Source organism: Maniola jurtina, chromosome 13, assembly GCF_905333055.1.
Source record: "Maniola jurtina chromosome 13, ilManJurt1.1, whole genome shotgun sequence".
In the NCBI taxonomy this organism is placed as follows: domain Eukaryota; kingdom Metazoa; phylum Arthropoda; class Insecta; order Lepidoptera; family Nymphalidae; genus Maniola; species Maniola jurtina.
Genome location: NC_060041.1, coordinates 801,057 through 816,110, shown reverse-complemented (window position 1 = coordinate 816,110; position 15,054 = coordinate 801,057). Strand labels below are relative to the sequence as shown.

The window sequence follows — 15,054 nt, the reverse complement described above, 5'->3', positions numbered from 1 at the left end:
GAGTAGGTCCCCGGTGGAGAGTCTGCCTCGGCAGACGTCGCTTGGCCGGGTCGCGGTTGTTTGCTTCGGCGTTCCCGTGACCCAGTCGCCAGGCGACGCGCAGTAGCGCCGCTGGGGTTTAGTGGGTATTCCGGTCGCCTCTCGGCCGGCGAGTCCCACAAACCCTCCCTCAGCTGGCTGGCTGCCTTACGGCTGGCTGGCTAGCTTCGGGGGGGAGGGGGATGCGTAAATGCATTCCCCAGCGTCAACAAAAAAAAAGGGGCTGTGCTGATGTGCGGGGCGTCACCAACCCGGTTGTAATTCCAACCTGTCGCGCACTATACATGTGTCAAACTAAATTTCCGTAGTGATAAACAAAATGTTTGTACTAATAAAGATGTTTTATTTGACGACGACCGACTCAGCCTTGGCTGTAGTATTGAGTGTACCGATAAGCGTTAACGCATTTGTGTGCGCAACGAAAACCGCGTTGCGTCGAAACTGAGCGTTACGCACACTATAACTAAGTATATGTGTCCGTGTGCACTCAAACAAACAAAACCAAACGGTCTTCGTGAAATACAACATTTGTACCCTAAAACTGAACTTCTCTTAGTTTACAAATACTCAACGTCAGTCAACACCCCACATAGATAGTGATGTGAGAGCTGGTTTCCGTCCTCCGTAACCAAAGCAATCCTGGGGGTCTTCCCCCTTAGCAAAACAGGTTTTGGTTGTGCCTCGGGGGTGACATTGACTGGTGGAAGTGCCTTGATATATTCCTTCAACTCCTCGCGCGTGGAGAAGTTTCTGTCGCCGTAGAAAAATTTGCCTTGTTCCTGGTCTACGACATCCCAAGATTTGGTGGTTGCGAAGTAACCTCCATCGCCCTGAAATATAGAATGAAAACTAATGATGTACCTACAGTTGGTGACAAATACCTTCACTTTCCATCGCAGTAAGCAATCACACGTGCCGTACACGAGTGTATCAGACTATCGGCCAGCAGGGAGAAGTGGCGAATGCTCGTGAGGCGCATAACATCTGCCCTCAAAGACGTTGCTTCGTGATGACGACTTCGTCGTAACGCTCTGCCAAGAGTGTTACGACGAAGAAGAAGCTAACGTCGACTAACGATCTTTCCTACAACGTGGGAAGTGAAAAATCTACGGTTCAGTACGGTGGAGGTCGTGCTACAATGCGCTTATCGGTACGCGGTCTTCACTCCAGAATACATCTGCCCCATGGGCCATTGGTTTTGCTACAGACATGACCTGCCCTCTGCCATTTAGCCTGCTAATCCTTTGAGCTGTGTCGGTCGCTTTTGTTAGTCTACCAATTTTCTTGCGGTATCCACTCCAGCTACGTCTTATCAGAAAATTCTTAGTTAGTACTTCGGTTAGATTGACTGACGCCTACCGCGTAACATTTATGAAGTTATAGTCTTAAGGCAATCTCCCAGTTACTGGTCTGACCAAGTCAAGTCGCTTCCACTTACAGTCGCAATGAAAAATGCCGAGCACAGAAACCTTGTTATGAAGTATACGACTAACAAGAAGATCTACTCCAGAACATATCTACCCCAGGGGCAATCGGCACGGAAAAAGGCTTACCTCAAAAGCCGATACGGCGTAGTGGTTGCCCCGACGCGCGGTGACCACGGACACCAGCGCGCCGTCCTTGTTGACGATAGGCGCGCCGGCAATGTAGCGGTTGGCTGATTCGAAGGTGGGCGCGCACCGCCACTGAGCCAGCCTGCCGTCGCTGGATATCAGCAGGATCCGCTTGCTGCGATTCAGGAACACCTGATTATGGTAAATGGATGTTTTTGTGAAAAAAAGAACTGCTATAGGTATACCTACCCGGAAGGTCTATATGATTGCTTGTAGATGCCAAGTGGAAGTGGTACCTACTCGTAACAGACCAGAAGGCCTATTTAGATAGATCTAGAAAGATCTAGAAAGTGAAAATCTGAAATAGAAATCTTTCCATTTCTTCATTCATTCACTATTCAGTCACAGATCCAGGTGTTCACGGTTTTTCGCTGTCCTGTGATAGAACGGTAAAAGAGGAGCAAAGTTGTAAAATTCCTGAGCACATTCTCCAAAAAAATATTATTAGGATTAGGGACTATTACTTTCGTTTACCTTTTCGGCCACATTTTCGTCGAGGCGCACGTAGGCCAATTCGCCGAGTGGCGCAAGCAAATCGTCTGTGAATACGTCGCAATAGTGGTGGGTTGTTTGTGCTCTCTCCGCCAACTAGAAATAAAACAAAATGCATGCTAACGATGTATCCTGTGGCAAGTTTAGGTCCTAACGTCATTCTGACACTCCCAGTTCATAGTTAGCATATTCTCGAGGATTATTTTCTTTAAAAACATTAAATAGCCAGGAAGCTCTCCTTGAAAAAAGAGTCGTTTGAACGTCACCTTACATATAAGACACCTGCTTCAGTATAAGTTCACAACTCGTACTGATCGTAGAAGACGCTTACAACAAAGTCGTCAGTTGACGTCGATCGACTAACGATGACCAGGAATCTGGTAGTCCTCACCTGGTCCGGCGTGGCGCAGTGTATGGGCAGAACGGAGCCCATGCTGGCGAACCTCTTGCCGTCCCGCTCATGCAGTTCCGCCGGGATCTGGAACGCCTCCACCAGACCCTTGTACTCCTCATTCACGACCGTCCGTTTTGACATAGCGAACAGCTGCAACAAAGTAAAAAAGCCTGGATTTGACTCGCTCCAGCTATGCGTGGGGCTACAATTGCTTGTATAGTATGGAATATTATTGTAAATTGAAGAGTTAAAAAGAGCAACCGCCGAGTTTCTTGCTGGTTCTTGTCGGTAGGAAGGGCATTCCGAATCAGTGGTAAATTATTTGACGATTCAAAAGCACTTGTAAAAGTCTATTTGAATAAAAATCTATTATATAAAAATCTACACAAAAATATTTTTCCATTTTGTATCGTCAGCTTATTCGGTAATATCCTGTCATAATGAAATAAAACATATAAGTATAGTTAATAATACATTATTATAGATGTAATCGCGATTCGCTGACTAGTAAAATAAAATAATTAGGTACTATATATAAATAATTACAGCTTAATATTATTACATTTAACATTTATTTACATGTATGTCTTATGAATTTCGTGTTATTTTGTTATTAACCAAGCTACTATAGGTGGGTACTGATAAGAGCCCGATATTTTACTAAATTATACAACAGTTACAGATAAACAATAGATTAACAAATAATTTATTTTAGTATAAACAGTTTTTTACCTACAATATTAATTCAGATTCCGGGTCCTCACGGTTTGGGTTACCTGCCAGACCTCTGCAGCATCAGAATTGAGGAGTTGGAACCAGGATTTCACGTTACCTACGTATTTTATAGGGATCCGTTCTTACTCGAAAGGTGCCAATTGCCAACAGAACCCTGTTACCAAGGTATTATTAAGCCTCCGCTGTCTATCCGTCTGTCTGTCTGTCATCTGTCGAGCTATATCCCGTGAACAGTAATAGGTACCTAGATAGTTGATTATTATATCTCGGATATCATATTATGAAAGTGAAACTAAATATGATTTAATTAACTAGTTAGGTAGGATGTACATAAGTACTATTTTAACTTTCAAATTACTTTCTGTAGGTATGGAATTTTGTCAACTTACTAAATATAGGTAATAGCCAGTACACAATGTCCACACTATGATAGTAAGTAGCAACTAATAACTATACATTTAAATAAAAATCTACGTAAGAGATTCCTACAACGCGTGACGTCGCCTCTTTCAGTCTTTGTTGACTAATCGTATGGTAATAAACATAATGGTGCGAATTGAATATTCTCGCGTTTATCTCTAGTGTAAGCATAAATCTTGTCAAGACGTGACGTGTTGTGTTTTTATACTGAGGTAGGTATTTAGTACGTCTTAGTTCTAGGCAGTTAAAATATAGTCCATAAATGAAAAGCCTTTAAATAAAGGATTTAAAAAAAAAATTAAAAAAATAGTCGCGTCACCTACTACGATGCAAGTGCAAGCTCGCTCAGGTATTGTTCCACGCGCTATCTAGGCTATAGTCTGTTCGCTTACAAACGGACGTCATTGCTTCGCACCGCTCGGCACGTACCGTAAATGTATCAAAGGCGCCGCACCGACTCTTAAGGGAGCCGTGTGGGGTGTACAACCACAGGCGAATTTGGCATCTACCCACTGTATTTATTATACCCGCGTCTTCGTCCACGTGAATGGATATAGGTATTAATTCATGCGGGAACTCATTGATTTTCCAGGATACCAAGAATTCTATATTACGAAAAAAAAAATTGGTTGTCTGTAAAGTCGGTTTACTGACGATAGTTGAACGTGACAACAAAGGCCGATTGTGCTTCTTTGTCGCTCGTTCCGCGCTCTCGCTTGCACTTCAAGCCTTACATGGAACACCTCAGAGCGAGGTAACGCCGCATGAGTCATATTTTTTCGTGCATGCAGCCGGCTCTATCGAATTATAAGACGTTGTCACGTCAAAAAAAACAACGTGAACGTGCCCTACTTCCGTTATCTGCGACCAATGACGTGCGGTTTCTTCTCTATTAGCAGCTCGTTTGGATGAACAGTAAGTATTTCAAATTAGCGCGGTAGCGTTCCAGTACGACCCATAATATGCAGTACCCATAGTACTTAAGTAGGTAGGTACCTAGGTAAGTACTTAATAAATCGGAGGTAGGTGACGGTAGGTCTCAATAGTGGTAGATATCTTTTCTCGCAATTCGTACTTACTTATATTTTATTTTGGAAACAAACAGTAGTACAGCTATCTATGTATTACAATAAATGGATAAAAAAATTATTATCGGTTAAATATCTATCTATCATTTTAGTCACATGAGCATTTCAATGGATAATCAATCAATTATTATTAATCACTTGCGAATATCTTACTATAAATAAATCCCAAAAAAAAAATCACGTGCTAAAACTCCTAAGTATCTATGGCTAAAACGTTCATGGTGCTAAATACTTATAAACGTGGTAGTATTGTAACTACTCTAAAACCTATAGTAATATAATATTATAAAGAGGTAGAGTTTGTATGTTTGTTTGTAGGAAGTAATCTCTGGAACCACTGAACCGATTTTGGAAATTCTTTCACCAGTAGAAAACTATCATTCCTGAGTGACATAGGCTCTAGGCATTTTATTTACAAAAAAAAATGAGATCCCGACGAAATTGTAATAAGCTACCCGTGCGAAGCCGACGCGGGTCTCTAAGTGGGAGATTCGATTTTGTTTGTAGCACCTTTTTTTTTCTCTCTCGTCTGGCTTTACACTGATTAGCCAATGTCAAGTTTGTAGTTATTTACAAGTTAGGGAAACTATATAGTAGAGTATGGACTTCGTTTGTGCCGGCGCCCGCCGACATACACGCGGCGCCCCTTTAGAGCGCTTCCCAGTCAGTTCCACCACCAATAAACAGTAAACACCAGCAGAACACGAAAACCGGCCACTTCTAACAAAAAAAAGACTCCAAAAAAAGCACCACCGCACGCGCGCCAGCAAACCCCACCACAGACGAAGTCCCGTTTTTAGCACCTTGTAGTGCCCTCAAACGTCGCGTACCAAATTACCTATATTTTTGTCTGTGGTTTGTTAGATTTCCGTTAGAATATTTAGTTTCAAAAGATAGACTCAAGATTTACACAAATCTTTAAACCCGTATATCTTTTAAGTTTAATCCTACTTATTAGGGTTCCGCACTTCAAAAGGAACCCTTATAGAATCACTTTGTTGTCTGTCCGTCTGTCCATCTGTCGTATTTGTCAAAAAAACTGATAGGGTAGCTACTTCTCGTTGACCTAGCATCAAGAAATTTGACAGGTAGGTAACTAGGTCTAATAGCACAAGTAAAAAATCCAAAAACCGTGAGTGGTTACATCACAAAAAAAATTAAAATGTGTATTTTTGTTTTATAATTTTTATATTTAAGTATTTTTAACATTTGTGAAAATCTGTATTATTACTTTCTGAATTTTCACCAGTACCTGCACGATGCATGTGACTGCATCAAAAAAAATAATGTGTTCACGAAAAAAATTATTTAATAAATCACATTAACTCTCAGTGTTCTACTTACATAAAAGTGTTAGGTACGTGTAGGTATATTATTGAAGGTACGGAACCATGCGTGTGCGAGTCCGACTCGCACTTGACAGGCTTTTTTAATGGAAATCTGCCAAACCACACATATACTAGAGTCTAGAAGTGTCTACTTTCATTGAACCCAAACTACCACTAAAACTTACCTACTAAGTTAATTTTTTCTGTACTTATAGAAGAACTTCTCACCTTTTTAAACCGTGAAACAACTAACTTACTTATTATTCCTAAATTAAGTAAGTACAATGTATAAAGGCAAACACCAAAATGGATACAAATTAAAACTACTTAAACCTGCAGCGTAACTGATAACTGTTATCACTGACAACATAGGTAGGTAAGTACACCTTTCCTCGCGATATTACCTGAAACTGCGTACGGCGCAACGCTCACCCGCCGAGTGGAGTGGAAGTTTGGAAGATAAACTTAGGTTATATTCGTAAAACGTTATGCTAAATTCAGACTTCAGACACGCACTTTATCATTTTAATCGGTTTAAGAAAATAAATAGGTACTATTCAACACGGTTTGTGGTATTCAATCACTACCCCTATTATAAATGCGAGAGTGTGTTTGATTGTTTTGTCCTTCAATCACATCGCAACGGATCGATGTAATCACGTATTAACCAATACAAAAAATGTTTTACATTGGTTAATATGCCTAGTTAAAGACCTGGAGAGTGACAGGGTACTTTTATTCCGGAAAATCAAAAAGTTCCCAACGGGATTTTTGAAAACCTAAATCCACGCGGACGAAGTCCCGGGCACCATCTAGTTTTTACATAAAAAGATCCGTTTTTCAGGGTATTCCCCTGAAAAATTATGTGTGCACGTCTTTGTAACAGTACCTAAACTAAGTTTCAGTTTACAGCTTAGTTTATGAAAAAATTGTAAAATAAAAAAAAACAAAAAAAAAAAACCAACTTTATTAACCATTATGTTCTAGCTGATGTCCGCGACTTCGTTCAAGTGGATATAAGTTCTTAAAAACCCTCTCATTGATTTTCCGGTATAAAAATTAGCCTATGACATGTTAATCCAGGGTATAATCTATACCTACCTAAGTACCTAGATGGAATAAAATGTCTATGGATGGAATATCATTAGATGGGGAGCATATTTCAATTTACTTTAAAAAGTTCTAAATTAATTTGAACTAATACTCAATTACTTGTTTAAAAAAAATTGAGTAGGTATACTGTGATTAATATTAAAAGATTTTATTTTTTAGGTACAGAATTGCCATAATTTAAAAAAAAATTGCAATATATTGGTTCGGGAATTCCCCTGTGGTTCATACAAGAAAATGGGTGCAGATTTTTTTTGAGTTAGGTAATTTGGCTGTCGAAAGTTAGGTATTTTAATGGATAGGTAGGTTATTAAAAAATAAAACTTAGATAGATTTAAAAGTACTTACCTAATAACGCAGAAGTAGGTACTTAAATACTGGTCTATCTTTTTAAACAAAATAAAATTACTTAGGTATACCTAGTAATATTTTATTCATGATTTATTTATTTTAAAAATCATTATTCACATAATTTCCACCACGCGGCCACGACGCAAAAATAAAGTTGCTCATCTATTATTGTAAAAAAAGAAATTAAAAAAAATTATGCCTACCTAATTATTATCTGTGGTGCTAAATAACACAGATTGTAATACCGGTCTTCACAAAAACTAAAATTGAACTGATTGAGGAAACTTAATACTTCCGTTAGAATTTATCTACGTACATACTCTTGATTTTTTTTCTCTTTCTCTTCTATTATAAGGAGACCTTTGCTTTGCTTGAGGCCGAGAGAGGTACAATAGGCCTAAGAGCGAGATGATTTTGAAAATAATTGAAGTAGGGTTGTTACCGTGGATGTCTAATTTTTATTTTATTCTTATGGAAGTTATGTACTTTGCTTAAAACGCTTGAAGGCAATGGGAACTAAGAACAAATAATAAGTCAATGTTTGCACTTGAGTTGTTCCTACCTATGTATTAAAATATGACATTTTCTCATTCATCTATTTAAATCACTAACGGCCGAAAGTCATCTATCCGTAAACTGTCGATACTTAGCGACATCGTTTTACTGTCAAAAAGATCACAGAATTAATTACAATTGTATTGCTATGTAAATGTAACCTATCAAACATGACAGAATTAGGATTTCGACTGTAAACCTTTTGCAAACCGATTTTGACGTGGCATAGTTATCTTACAATCTAGTCAAATCAATCAAGAGCCTCAATAGCCCAACGGTTGAGGAGCGGACTGTATTCCGAAAGGTCGGCGGTCCAAACCCCACCCATTGCATTATTGTCGTACCCACTCCTGGCACAAGCTTTACGCTTAATTAGAGGGGAAAGGGGAGTAGTAGTCATGATTAGCATGGCTAATATTCTCTAAAAAAAATCTAAAGCATGGGTTTTATTGGATAGGATTTACCATAGTTCGAGCTTTTAGAGTAATGTTATTTAAAATTATAAAAAAATATCTCCTTTAGCTGGTGAATAGCACATACGCGGTTCCAATGATTCCAAAGTAAATACTAACTAGTCATCGATTTTGCAACGAGTACAAACTGTGATCGTACCTCCACCTACTACGTTTAATTATAGGGCTGAGTTCCTGAGACCACATTTTTACTCCATAGGTTTTTATTATGGAGACCAAATCAATGAGCCTAAACACAAACACCAACACCTGCTTAATTCAGAATAGATTTTCAAATTGCCCCCAAACCCATCTTCTTGTAAGACCACAGCGCTCACTATAGCGCTAAAGAAATTGTCAACAGCTACACTATGTATTCTCTCATTCCTTTAATCAGATGGGACGGCAATCCGACATAACCAGAGAGAGATAAAGCAGTGGACCAACGACTTCGTCTGTGTGGGTTAAGGTTATTTTAAAATCCCGTGGGAACATTTAGCTGTTCCTGAATAAAAAGTCGCCTATGTCAATTTCCGGGACGCGATGTACCTCTGTACTAATGTAAATCGGTTAAACTGATGGACCTTCAGGAATGCCGTGGAAACTCTTTGATTTTCCACCATAAAAAGTAGCCTAGTCCTTGCCCGGGATGTAAGCAACTTTGTACCCATCAAAATCGTTTAAACTATTGGACCGGAAAAAGCTAGCAGACAGACAGACATACATTCGCATTTAATAATAATAATAATAAATATTTATCTGCTTTAGTATAGTGGCTAGTTTATTTGACTATAGATTATGGATCCCGGTTCGAATTCCGAATCTGGCCAAAAGCTATATGAAGTTTTTCTGTCGAGAAATTCCCAGTAGTAGCGCGGAGTTGAGAAGATGGTGGGTTCTCGGAGAGCACGTTTGGTCCTACACCTGTCTCTCTCCGATCGTGTCAGATTGCCGTCCCATCAGACTATGAGTAATGAGAGTGAGGGATGGAAGAAAGCGCGATCGTCGCGCTGGCGTTTCAAATTGTTTGCAACACACCATAACACTGCAGTGAATCACCTTCATCACATCTCAATCCATAACCGATCCACCACTGAGCACTTATCTGCTTTTAGAATGAGAAGGGTTTAGGCCATAGTCCACCATGCTGGTTAAATGTGAATTGTCAGACTTTACACGCTTTTGAGAATATTATGGATATCTCAAGCTCAAGATGGGTAGAATGGCATTCAGGTTTCCTCACAATGTTTTCTTTCACCATTAAAACACACTGCCAAAAATAAGTATTCCGGAATCCAATTCCGAACCTCCTGTATAGGCCTAGTAGTTTAAAAGTCGGCCTCCTATTCGCTTTCACCCCCTTCTGTTAGAATAAAATTAAAAAAATACAAACTTTATCGTACTGTTGGAAAAAGGACTACCTATTTTCTTGAAGAACCTATGTCTGGCACATCTGGCAAAAAGTAGGCGGCTACCTAACAAAATGTTCTTACTAAACACAAACATCAGATTTTCAAGAGAAGTAATTCAAATATAGAATGTCAAAAAAATTAAAAACAGGACTGCCCTGCCATGCCTACTGTTTTTTTTTTTTTCAAAAAACTTATAGGTGTCACTCGGGATGATGTAGCAGCTCTAACGATACCAAATACTCGTACATTCGAATCTGTCCCGGTATTTAGAAGCTATGGTGGAATAAAGAAACTTACATAGTACATGCCACCTCGCAGTCGTGTAAAAAATGTATTAGTAGCTCTTACTATTTGGCTTAGATTACTAATCCCGACCCTACTCCCTTTACAACCTTTCGCAATACCAAGGGTCACTGTTAGAGATCTCTTGTAGAGATAAATGCTTCCCTATCCACTTTTTCTTTCTTTTTGTCTTGATTGTTACAACTTTCTGGTACAAATAAAAAATACCCGAACCAACAGAGTCAGACGATTTAAAAATGAGCTCAGCAAACTCTGAAGATATAAAGCTATCTATAAAATATACGCAAAATACCTACTTGTGACCAGAAGTAATTAATAAATTGTTAAGTCATGCACGCATGCTTTATTGGGATAAAATAAATTATTTTAATAATTAATAAATAATAGTTTATTAAATAATAGTTTTTTAAGGCGGCTTTTGGTTTGGTAAGTAACATAAGTAACCTATTTTTTTTTAAAGATAAATTACAAATAGCTTCAAGCTGAAATGCGTAACTACTACACTATACGCGGCCCATAGAAACTTGCTACCGCGGACTGAAAGTGAAGTCATGATACAAGTGAAAAACTCCCTTTAAATAGAAAGTCCAAAACGCCAGGCAAATCGGGTCGTTACGCGTTTCTCCGGGAAGGTTTCCGCGATTTCTGAGGGAAACCAAAATATAGATAGGTGCCTATATTGATGAAAAAATTATAAACCTTGCTTTAAAGTCATTCAACTACGTTCTCTACTTTAGCTAAACTAAAAAATTAAGTTTCATAATAATTTTTGAATCAGTTAAGAAGACAAGCATAACATGATGAAAACAACGTTACAAAATTACTGTTTACGAAAAAATATATAATAATTAGTAATACAAACATGTTTACACAACCCTATTTTTTTATTTTGCCTGATTGTAAGCTCACGTGCAACAGTACAAGCAACTTTACAGAGTCGAATTATTCAAACAGTTTTTGACGTCATATACCGGGATCCCCGGTGCATAGAGGAGCGTTTGTTGGAAGTCCTCTGCGTTCTATGTTCTGCGTTCATTAGTTGTTATGTTGGCAGCACTGAATTGCGTAATTTAATCAATCTGTCCTTCATTTATTATATTGTTAGCTTGATAATATACGTCTCTATATGAGTTAAATAAAAATACAGACAAATTGAAATCCTAAAAAATTTAAGCGTGGTTCCAAACGATTCTCAATGTTTGTCAAAAATTTTAATACCTATAAATTGGCGCGCCTGACAGCCATAGACTACAATAAAATGGAAAATGGAATGTTGTCTAAAAACCAAATCTGTGGATGCCGGATGGGGAATTAGGTAGGTTAATCAGGGGTGTTCAAAATCGATAACCCTGTAATTTATTTTTGCATGTAGTTTTATTATGATGAAAATAAAACAAGGCGTAAGCACTAGAATTGAATAATTTATTTATATTGGTTTTATACGAGTATAACATCGCAGTCAGTATGCGGCGGTGTTCTGGCGACGCGCAAATTTTTGCGCGTGGTGGCGCAGAGCGGGTGAGCGCGAGCGGGGTTGTGGTACCGCAGCCTGCCGCCCGCCCAGTCCACGACCAGGATGTAGTGGCCGCGGTAGCTACCGCCGAATATTCGCCTGGGAACGAATGAAATGATTTGTAATTATTAGCGGGCCTACTGATTCGTTAACTCAATGTCTAACACTGAATGGTAGCCACTGAGCCATTTGACATTTATCTTTAATCCATTGAAGGTTCTCTACGAATATTTATTTGAATATCACCTAGTGAAGCAGCAATTTAGAACCAAACAATGTCAAATGAGCTCTATGGCTATCATTCAGTGTTTAGACACTGTGTTAGCGAATCATTGCATGGGTGTGGTGCTATATTGAACACGAAAATGCTCTTCCCTGGGCATTATATAAAAAAATTGCACTTGCATCGCTCGTACTTTGTCGTTGCTTTGGTGACATGTTACGAATACGAACACGTGTTGTAGCCATGAAGAAAAATCATGACGCATTATCCCTAGTTGATGCAACTACGACACGATGAATCTTGCAATAAAAAAAAAAAAAAAATCCTTTTTAATGAGGTTTAAGTACGTAGTTAGTACCAACTTAGTAGAAAAATACGCTCGCTTTGCTTGTGTAGTCTCGTGATTACATACTTTTATTAAGGGTATGAGAAAAAAATATAAATGTAAACATTTGAGATTGCAGTGATAGTCACGAATTATGCGCCTTCTTTTTCCTGACAAAAATAAATTTCATGATAAATACATACCTAAATTCAGACGTGAGTTTGTTGTGTTTGCACAGGTCGCAGGACAGCAGAGCAGCGTCCACGAGGACGATAGCTGGTCCGGTGGAGACCACGTGAGTGATCACTTGCTCCGTGGAGAGAACGCCGTCCACCACCGTGATACCATTGTGTGACGCGTTTCTGAATCGGTTCCGTACACGATTGGCTACCTATATTTAAATGGTAATAATTGGTGAATATGGTTTCTGTTCGTGGAGTGGAGACCGCGAATCAGCAAGCGCAGTGTGGGACAACCTCCGATGAGCTTAAGAAGATAGCGGGAAGTGGCTGGATGAGGAAGGCGGAGGATCGTGTGTGGTGGCGCGCTCTTGGGAAAGTCCAGCAGTTAACGCAAACAGTCTGATTCACCATTTACCAAATATGGTTTCAAGGATTCAAGGGCCAATAATCATAATAATAGATGTTAAAAACGGTGATAGAAAGAAGGCAGTAAAAGGTCGGGTGTTCGATCCCGGGCACACACCTCTAACATTTCGGAGTTATGTGCGTTTTAAGCAATTAAAATGTCACTTGCTTTAATGGTGAAGGAAAAGATCATGTGGAAACCTGCATACTTACCCGAGTATGCTCAATAAGGCAGTTGGCCAACTTCAGCGTTTGCTTGTGGGGCTGTTTTCCCGAACGCGTTTTTTTTCAATTTTTAGACTAGCGCTTAGCTGCAATCAGACCTGTTAGCAAGCTTAAGATTGCGCGCTTGCCTAGAACTTGTCAACTCATTCTTGACTTAAAGGTGGACATATTAAAAGTGGAAGTAGGTACCTATAGTTAGACTGAAAACAGTTCTCCGTGCCTTACTTGCCAAACACAGCAAAAATCCAACTAACCTCGTCACTACGGGCTCTATTGTTTGCTGCTTGTCTCGTAGTGTACATGCGATGCTTAATGCCGAACCTAGAATTAAAATGAATCACTGGAAGAAACAGCTGAATGCGTGGGATTGCATACTGAATATGTGAATACCTCACAAGACAAGCATACCTTAACTTGAATAACTTGAAGAACTACAGAGTAATTACCTCTTCAGCAAGTAACAGAGGTCTATCGTCCAAGTGGCATGTCCGAAGCCCTCTTCTAGGCATATTCGCGAGAACCCTTCTATGAATTCCTTCCTCTGCTGCTCAGACAGCAGCATGAGGACGCAAGCTATTCCACAATCCCAGTTGAACCGTTGTCGGATGTGGGAAATGTTGTGATTTACGTAACTATTACTGGCCCCTAAGATTTAAAAAAACATTTTTATTAATCAGGCAAATAAGTAAATTGTTTGAATTTGGAAGGATAGTTTTTTTAAATGTGATCCAGTGAATCTAAATGGTTTTACACCATACGACCTAGGTACTTATCCTATCCTAGTAAGGAGTAAGGCTGCAAGACCTTTTACCGATTGTAGGCACCTAAGTTATTTTTTTAAGGATTAATTAATAAGTTCTTCGATTGAAATATATTTTCATTCAAATAAACTTTTACAAGTGCTTTTGAATCGTCAAAATAATTTACCACTGGTAGTTGGTAACGAAATTGGTAGATAATGATGCAGTGAAAATAATTTAACTATATGTACTTGCTTTCATTTGCTGACATAGTATTTATTCGTTTGTAGCGTCTAAACAAGCCACTCCAAACTAATCGTTTGTCATGGTAATCCTTATCAATTTTATCATATCAATTTTATCAATCGATATCCAGTTCAGAAAGCATGTTGCTGTGGTTTCATATAACAACAATATCATCAATTTTATCATGATAATATGATGTTGTTCACTTAAACATTCCTAAGCTCATCATTAAAAAGTTTTACAAATTAATAAACGATAAAGTAGCTTTAATTTCGCGGCACTATTTGAATACAAAAAAAAAAACATATATCTCTATGAAAAAAACAACTCTATCAAGTCTATGAAAACTAATTTTGACATGGACGGCTGATGAGACGTTTGACTTTGAAATTTTTTTTGTTTGTCAAATTCAGTGTTTCTACTTTTAGAGATTTTGCACTGATAGGGCGAAACAACTAATAATTACGAACGGCTTAGGGTGTTTTTCATGTCGACAGAATTTTAGGGTGATTTGGGGATAAAATCGGACTGCATGGTAGCTGTATTTTTCTATAACTACCCAATGTTAATTTAATATTTTTTAAAGGGAATAACTAGGCTCAAGACAGCTAGAAAAGAATAGAATAAAAAAAACACCATGTATTAGGAAGAGTAGTATATTTTTAAAGGTAAGTAATTAGATGAGTAGACTAATATAATTAATTATTCCTATGAATCACTAGGTAGGTAATTAAAAGAAAATGGTAGAAAACGATAATTAATAAACTCCTTCACAAGACTTACAATTTAGGATCCTGAAACGTGAAGTGGTGTCGAATAACTAACAATTAATTAACTAATCAGAGTATTTAATTTTTTTTAAGTAATTAATTATGGCGAATTCTTACAGAAACTAGGGTAAAA

The 15,054-nt window shown here is 38.5% G+C and overlaps 2 protein-coding genes across 10 annotated transcripts; both read right to left on the bottom strand.

Annotated features, from left to right (window-relative positions):
* Window positions 1–265: 265 nt before the first annotated feature.
* Window positions 266–7,870, bottom strand: LOC123871342 (poxin-like). Of its 7 annotated transcripts, XM_045915097.1 has the most exons (6): window positions 6,331–6,443; window positions 4,401–4,404; window positions 2,536–2,683; window positions 2,127–2,240; window positions 1,593–1,784; window positions 266–869 (listed from the first exon to the last, which is right to left on the bottom strand). In XM_045915097.1, exons 3-6 carry the CDS (start codon window positions 2,677–2,679, stop codon window positions 597–599), a joined length of 723 nt encoding a protein of 240 aa, XP_045771053.1. In that variant the 5' UTR covers window positions 2,680–2,683; window positions 4,401–4,404; window positions 6,331–6,443; the 3' UTR covers window positions 266–596. The 7 variants fall into 7 exon arrangements, with proteins under 7 accessions (XP_045771053.1, XP_045771051.1, XP_045771048.1 ...); XM_045915095.1 differs by lacking the exons at window positions 4,401–4,404; window positions 6,331–6,443 and adding an exon at window positions 7,774–7,870 and having other exon boundaries at window positions 2,536–2,688; XM_045915092.1 differs by lacking the exon at window positions 4,401–4,404 and having other exon boundaries at window positions 2,536–2,688; window positions 6,295–6,446.
* Window positions 7,871–11,705: 3,835 nt separating this feature from the next.
* Window positions 11,706–14,410, bottom strand: LOC123871343 (protein GUCD1). Of its 3 annotated transcripts, none has more exons than XM_045915101.1 (5): window positions 14,157–14,410; window positions 13,612–13,810; window positions 13,420–13,486; window positions 12,557–12,744; window positions 11,706–11,904 (listed from the first exon to the last, which is right to left on the bottom strand). In XM_045915101.1, exons 1-5 carry the CDS (start codon window positions 14,164–14,166, stop codon window positions 11,730–11,732), a joined length of 639 nt encoding a protein of 212 aa, XP_045771057.1. In that variant the 5' UTR covers window positions 14,167–14,410; the 3' UTR covers window positions 11,706–11,729. The 3 variants fall into 3 exon arrangements, with proteins under 3 accessions (XP_045771057.1, XP_045771056.1, XP_045771058.1); XM_045915100.1 differs by having other exon boundaries at window positions 14,161–14,370; XM_045915102.1 differs by having other exon boundaries at window positions 14,093–14,172.
* Window positions 14,411–15,054: the final 644 nt, after the last annotated feature.

What these genes read in the sequence shown, in the direction of transcription:
- LOC123871343 (XM_045915100.1), bottom strand. An exon ending in ATAGAGCCCGTAGTGACGAG is followed by an intron (nt 12,745 to 13,419) that starts GTTAGTTGGATT and finishes ATTTAAATATAG; the next exon opens with GTAGCCAATCGTGTACGGAA. An exon ending in AAACTCACGTCTGAATTTAG is followed by an intron (nt 11,905 to 12,556) that starts GTATGTATTTAT and finishes ATTCGTTCCCAG; the next exon opens with GCGAATATTCGGCGGTAGCT.
- LOC123871342 (XM_045915095.1), bottom strand. Translation starts at nt 2,679, where the DNA reads ATGTCAAAACGGACGGTCGTGAATGAGGAGTACAAGGGTCTGGTGGAG. An exon ending in ACTGCGCCACGCCGGACCAG is followed by an intron (nt 2,241 to 2,535) that starts GTGAGGACTACC and finishes TTTTATTTCTAG; the next exon opens with TTGGCGGAGAGAGCACAAAC. An exon ending in ACGAAAATGTGGCCGAAAAG is followed by an intron (nt 1,785 to 2,126) that starts GTAAACGAAAGT and finishes TACCATAATCAG; the next exon opens with GTGTTCCTGAATCGCAGCAA.